Source organism: Vicia villosa, unplaced genomic scaffold, assembly GCF_029867415.1.
Source record: "Vicia villosa cultivar HV-30 ecotype Madison, WI unplaced genomic scaffold, Vvil1.0 ctg.000256F_1_1, whole genome shotgun sequence".
In the NCBI taxonomy this organism is placed as follows: domain Eukaryota; kingdom Viridiplantae; phylum Streptophyta; class Magnoliopsida; order Fabales; family Fabaceae; genus Vicia; species Vicia villosa.
Genome location: NW_026705109.1, coordinates 1,160,014 through 1,167,272, shown reverse-complemented (window position 1 = coordinate 1,167,272; position 7,259 = coordinate 1,160,014). Strand labels below are relative to the sequence as shown.

At 36.9% G+C, this 7,259-nt stretch overlaps 1 protein-coding gene across 5 annotated transcripts; it reads left to right on the top strand.

The window, feature by feature from the left end:
• The first annotated feature begins 3,768 nt into the window (after positions 1-3,768).
• On the top strand, positions 3,769-6,885 carry LOC131626073 (transcription factor SRM1-like). Of its 5 annotated transcripts, none has more exons than XM_058896889.1 (3): positions 3,769-3,842; positions 4,182-4,543; positions 5,904-6,885. In XM_058896889.1, the coding sequence occupies exons 2-3, from the start codon at positions 4,197-4,199 to the stop codon at positions 6,568-6,570; spliced, it is 1,014 nt and encodes a 337-aa protein (XP_058752872.1). In that variant the 5' UTR covers positions 3,769-3,842; positions 4,182-4,196; the 3' UTR covers positions 6,571-6,885. The 5 variants fall into 5 exon arrangements, with proteins under 5 accessions (XP_058752872.1, XP_058752874.1, XP_058752876.1 ...); XM_058896891.1 differs by having other exon boundaries at positions 3,775-3,878; XM_058896893.1 differs by having other exon boundaries at positions 3,835-3,897.
• Positions 6,886-7,259: the final 374 nt, after the last annotated feature.

Below are 7,259 nucleotides of genomic sequence, written 5' to 3'. Positions count from 1 at the left end.
ACACAATTTTAGTAAAACAAAATATGTAAGAAAGTGATATTTGTAAAAACATGATATCAACTCAGGATTTTTGGTAAACTTTAAGGAGTCAGGAGACCCTTTTTGTGACAGTACACTTTCGAACTAACCATGCTTCATTTAGGACTTTCAAGGGTTTGTAACGTGGCTTGGTTCACGGTTTAAGAAACAAAGGATAAAGGCTCAAAGTTTATTTGTACCCATCCCAATCTTCGTGATGTTCTTCGATCTTATGCTCAGTTAACTTTGCATTTAAATTCTAGCAGGTCTTGAAGTCGTAATGTTGACATTTGATGATGGTTGAAGCACCGAAATTTTATTTGAAAAGGCAGTCATCCCTTTTGTAATTTTTTCTTTTGTCGAGGATTTGTAGTGACCTCTTTTTTTACTTTATTATCCCTAACTTTTTCCTGAACTGTTTATTTTGAGATTAGAGTCAGCAGGATGTTTCGATTTTTGATAAGTCTCCTTCATAGGTTTTGACTTAACAGTTTTCTTTTTCTGTTATGGATATAAACAAGAACAAATAATTATGAAGGATATTGTAGAAGGAAGTGAGTTAACTCACTCAGCAGATCAAGTCAATGTCAACACAGATGTCTTAACATCAAAATTTGCTGAGAACTCAATTATGCAAATTGAGACAAACAAAGCATCCGGGATTGATGAATTTTCATCAAAGGAAGGTATTCATTATCTGTCAGGTTCCCCTGAGAAAGAAGACACTAGAGATAGACCAAGTCTCAAGATTCTGGATGGAAAGAGCACTAGACTCACAGCCACACTTGGAAGATCAAGAAAGCAAGGAGAGCAGGATTCTTGTAATCATAACTAAAGATGCTAAGCTGATGACAGGTATGATTCCTACAAATCTGTTGAACTGGTTTAAATCAAGCTGGACACACCTTGGTGTATCTCACCAGAATGTAGAGTGGAATGTTGTAACTATGCGTTACTACATCAAAAACAAGGTAGAGGACAAATGGAACCTCGAACAAAAGTCAACTACTAATCTAGATATTACCAACAAGATAGATATCCAGGAGGACTCTCAGCTGACATCCCACCACAATAGCCCTAGTGTGATCACAGAGTGCAATTTTCCCTTAGAAACAGGTTTAGAGCTAACTCACAATGTTGAGATGCCTCAACAATCTCGGTTCATCTCTCTTGAAACAATACATTTTCCACATACTCCTACAAAAGGGACTAACCCTGTAGGAACCCTGAATGATGGAAGTATGTGAATGGTACATATGATGCGTATTAAAGATGATCCTAACAAGAGTGACGGGAATGCTTCTAACAAAATCAATGACATCTTCACAGAAACTCTAGATGCTACATATTTTGAGAACTTGCGAAGCAAGTTGGGACTCTGCATCCTTGAAGAATCATAGAGTCAACAAAAAAAAAAGGTGGAGAAGACACTTCTGTTGGTTTTGGCAACTTTTGTGGCCAAACAGGGGGGAAGTAATATATGTCACCCCAAAACAACAAGAATGGTGGGTGTGTGATCAACAATTCTAATTTGCTTATTTTTTTGATTTGTTTGTGCTTGTGCTACTCTTGTGGTTGTCTGTCCGGTTTTGTTTAAGCACTATGCGCATACTGGTGATGTATGTTGTCTGCTTTGTATTAGCTTATTATTGTGTTTTTGGTTATCTTGTGTCCGCTGCAAGTTTTTCTCTGGTATGGTGTGACAGGTTGTTTTAGCCAAAAATTTGCCAAAGGGGGAGATTGAAGGTGTTTCCATGTTGGCTGCATTATTGGTAAAACATACCTGGTTGATTTTGTATATGCAGGTTCCATATATATGTGAAGCTAATACAGGTTTTGTAGTGAATGTCAGGATCGATGTCATGACATCCGTGTGTGACAGCAGGAGCTGTTATTGTTTATTAATTGTGTTTCCTGATTTATCCTTTTTATCAGTTTAGGAAACTTTTTATTGAGTGCTGCATATTTCGTCCAGAAGATCCTACTGACAGCATATTGTGTAACAGACAGTTGGCGTGTGAATTAGGTTAACTTTGTTAACTCTAATGTGTTTCTTAAAAAGCCCAAGGCCCAAGAGTGCATATAAAAAGGACTGCAATCCTAATTTGGAACGCAGATAGAAGATTATGTATTGTGAAGAATGGCTGTTCTGTAACTGTCTCGTGTGATCCATGCAATTGTCCTTGATGATTGCGTTGGAATTAGTTTGTGTTTTTGTAATGTCACTCTAAGCTTTTAAGCACGAGTGTGTGTCTCTTGATTGAAGCTTTTAAGCAGATCAAGGTGTGTTTTTGAAGAGTTTCTTCTATCTATAATTGTTTATTATTTATGTGTAATCACTGCTGTGATTGAGGGGGAGTGGAATGGAGATATTCCATATCTAGGTAGAACCTAGGTAGAAGGGTCATTGGGTAGTGATTAAATAAGAAGTTGTAAACGAGGGAGTTTAGCTTTGAATTGAAACTACTGATAGTGGACTTCATCCCTGGCTTGGTAGCCCCTAGAGTAGGTTGTTTGAACCGAACTGGGTAAACAATTTTGTGTGTTCTTTACTATTTTTATGCTATTTTGTTAATACTGTATGTGCTGCGTAAGTATGGATGTCATAACATCCAGTTTGACATCGAGCGAGTGTTACTAGAATTTTCAACACTAACCCTAATTGGATTGGCAACGACCTAGTATAAAAGCCTCTCCGACGAAAGCATAGATTCATGGAGAGACCTTTGCAAAGATTTTACTGCTCACTTTACCACCCTAAAACGTCAACCCACTACTATGCCCATATTTAATGGGATTACTCAAGGATAGAAGAATATCCTGTGCATATTCATTGACTTATTTACTAAAGTGGTTGCAGATGTGGAGGCACAAACAAAAGATTGTAGTGTTTGATTTTCGAAAGAGGGTTGAGGTCGGACTGCATGTTCCAAGAGAAGCTAGGGCTTAAGGAGGTTTATAGTTTGAAAGGCATAATGAGTAGGGCACAACCTTACATTAGTTATGAGATAAAACTCTTGGCCATGGGAAACAACCGAGGAACGGGGAACACCGGACCCAACCGACCATCAGAGAGAGATGATGGTCGGCATACAAAAGAAGGAGAGCGCGGACCCCAATCCATATTTGATTCTTATACTCCCTTGAACACTTCACAAGAAAAAATTTAGTTTGACAGCAACATTACTAAAGAACAACTCACACCCAAGCTTATTGAGATATAGCACCTCAATGAGAAAAGGGAAATCCAAGAGAATCAGCACTTAATCCATACCTCAAGAACTACGCGTGAAAAATGGAAGATAATGCTTAAACAATATTTCGAGAATTATAGAAGAATTACATCTCATCATATCTTATTATATGCTAGAATTCTATTAAAATCTTTATCAAAATTTGATTTCATTTATTGTAATCTAGGAGAACCATTAGATTGAGCAGTAAATTCACCACTAGATTGCATAAAATTGACCATATAACTCCTATTGAATGTATAAAATAAACAAGCCGAAATTTATAACTCAAACACTTAACAATTTTATACTTTAACAGGTGCATTGCACGGAAAGACGTCTAGTTTTTAACATAACACATATTTAAATAAATTTTTTGGGAGGTAAATTCTTTTAAATTATAATAAATAAAATAGTCCATAATCAAGCCCAATCTACATCCTTTTCCAAGAGGGGCCCATTCACTATGTATATATATATTTGCTAATTAATTTTTTAAACCCTAATCACAGTCAAACTCAACACTTCACTGATTTTCGAGTCGCATTGAAGTCGCGAGAGGATCAACTTCCAGTCGCATTCAACTCAACAGTGAGATATTCCGACCAAGATTTTCCTCTCTCCAACGTTATTATCACATCACACTGTTCTCGCCTTTTCATCTTCGCTTATTCCTCAATTTTCTCTTTCAATTATTACAAAAAAAAAAATCTATATCCATATCCCTAATTCGCATTCATTTTTCTCAGATAAATTTCACATGTTCTTACTAGATTTTGTTCCCTTTCGTATTTATTCCTCATCAATATGTAATAATTTCACAAAAAGTATTAACTTTTGGATTCTGAATCAAATTTACAATTGACGTAATTCACAAGAAACCCGTTTTTTTTATGAATTCTGAAGCAAGATCATAATTTGAATTTTCAGATTCATTTCTCTGTTATGGGTGAACTGGGTGGTTTCGGTGAGTGGAGCAAAGAGCAAGATATGGCATTTGAAAATGCGTTGGCGAATTATCCTGAGGACGCTGTGGATCGATGGGCGAAAATTGCGGCGGTTGTAGCTGGGAAAACTTCGGAAGAGGTTAAGCGTCACTATGAGGTTTTGGTTGAGGATGTCAGCCTCATTGAATCTGGTTATGTGGCTTTACCGGGTTATGATTCTCCTCCGGAGGCGGAGAGATCAACAAAGCGTGCTCGTGGAAAAGGAGTTGTCAAGAAGGGAGCTAGTGGGTCAAAACCTGAGCCAGAACGGCGAAAGGGTATTCCTTGGACCGAAGAGGAACACAGGTTATCTTAGTTTGTTATTGTTTCTGTCTCTCAGGTTTTGTTTTTTAGTTTTATTTAACTGCATAAACTTCTTGAGGTATTTGGAGCTTATATGTGATAGTGTTGGAATTGCGGATTGTAAAAAATAATGTTTTGTTTAAATTCTGCTATGTTATAGTAATTGTTGTCAAATATCGACCATGGTGGATTGTGGTGGCAATTTTTTTTGACAATTGCCGCTGTCAATTAGTGTGTATGGCAGCTTAAAATGCTGGATTTTTGGCTTTAGCCCATTGACAATCAATAACACTAGCTATCATGCTATAGCCGCTATTTGATAACATTTTATTCTAGATAGTGTATCACAAAAGCATAGCGATTTGTTCAAATTCTGCTATGCTATAATATTTGACGACACTGATGAAATTTGGTTGTAGACAATGTTATCGATGGTAGATGGTGGAGAGCCAAAATCCATCCGTATAGCAGATTATGGCGGAAAAACTCGCATTATCGGCCGATATTTACCATCGCGGCAAGCTCAAAACCCGCAATGTATATCCACCATAGCGCCGCCATGGCTGATATTTGATAACACTGATTGTAGGCTCTGTATATCCTAAGCTATCTGTGCCGTGCATTATATTTTTTCAGCGGAACTTTGTTAGAGAAGTTTCCAGTCTGGTTACGATACTTCACTGCGGTGACGGTTTTACGAAACCATGACATTTGGGGCTTGTGGCCCAGTGTGTAGAATTTAGATATGGTTCTAGGTGAGGATGAAGTAAGTAAAACCTATGGGTTTAACGGGGAATTATATTTATAGATTGAATTCTATTAGTTCCATATTAAGAGGGATCATGATTATTAACCATGTTACTGTGATAATTATTAGTTTCTTCTGATGTGGTTGTCTATGGTCCAATGTATTTATTAGAACTTAGAATACTTTCTATGAGGATTGACACAACACCAAATTGTTTTGCTTGATTTCGTTACGCGTTTACTCCAATCTTTGGAAGAGTTACTTATATCAGATCTTTGAAACAATCGTGTGAGGAGATTTTAGCGAAGTGATGTAGAACAGCGTATTGATGGTTGTTAGATTTAGAAAAATTTAATGAGCTCGATTTTTATCAATAATCAATATCATTTAATGGCATGCCAGATTTTTTGACAACCACGATATAGAGAAATGTTTATACGGTGGACTTTTGGCATTCGGCCATTGACAAAACTGATCAGGATTAGTTTATTGACCAAGTTAGAGATACTGGTTAAGAAAAACCATGTTTCGGTTAAACATTTGATCATTTTTTTGGATGGTTAATTTTGAATATGATTAGTATTGTTTTTAAGTATTTTCAAAATTGTGGAACAGGTTATTTCTTATAGGCTTGGAGAAGTATGGAGATGGTGACTGGCGGAGCATATCAAGGAGATGTGTGGTGACAAGAACACCTACACAAGTTGCTAGCCATGCTCAGAAATACAAAATTCGTCTGAAATCAATGAATGAGAGGAAAGACAAAAGAAGGCGATCCAGCATACATGATATCACCCTTGAGAAAAGTGTAGACATTCCAGGACCTCAAGTACCAATTACTGGTCAATCCAGCGATCCTGCAGCAAGTTCGGCCGGAGAATCAGCCACACAAGTTCCTCCAGGCCCAGCTACTGAAATGATTGCTGCACCTGCACCTGCACCTGCACCTGCTGGAATGAATGCTGCAGCCCCACCTGCTGAAATGAATGCTGCAGCCGCACCTGCCGGAATCAGAACTTTAGATATTCCTCCGGCCCCACCTGCCGGAATCAGAACTGTTGATAAACTTCCTGCCCCACCTGCCAAAGTTTGTGCTGCTCCTGGGATCTGGCAACCTGTAGGAGGACCGGTTGTATCTGCAGATGGCACTCCAGTGAATCAAACTGCTTCTGGTCACACGGCATATGGTCATATGCCGGTTTCTGGGACAGCTATTCAAGAGGCACCAATGAACTTTAGTTCTCTGAAATATCTCATGAAACATACATCTACTCGCTCGTGAAGAGCTGATCAGAAGTACATCAAATACATACATAGAAACAGAAGTCAAATTATATACTTTTATTTCTACATTGTTCCTTATGTACAAGCTAGTGTTTTCTATTCAATCAATGATTCAAATAAGAGATTGAATATTTAACATCCTTGGCATAGGATAGCATGCAAATAAGTTTATGTTGTAGAGATATAGATTGTTATAGACAGTCATACAAAGTGATTTGTTGTGATTTAGAGGAAGTTTCTTTGACCTTAAATTTTGAAGGTTTTATTATTATTATTATTAGGAAATAAAGTATTTCAATAGTGAACTTGAAAAGGATTTGGGTTTTCTGGTCCCTACAAATGTAGAAGGCTGATCTCAAACAGTTGGAATTATTTTTTAATTGATTTTTGTTTTCATTTAGCTTTCCTAATTCAAGTAACTCCATTGATGTCAAGGGTTAGGATTAGGACTCACATTCTTTTCATTTGTTGTTTTAATATGTTATGGTAATTAGGGTGTTGATTTTTGAACCTACCTCAACTTGTTCGTAACATAATATATTTTGATGTTTTAATATCAGTAGCATTTTGTTCATAAAAGCTTAAGTAATTACATACATTGAATTGTTAACATATTCCAATTAAATTTAGAACTCAAATTAGATTTAAAATTATAGAGTTAATCATTCAATCATTGATTGAATTTTG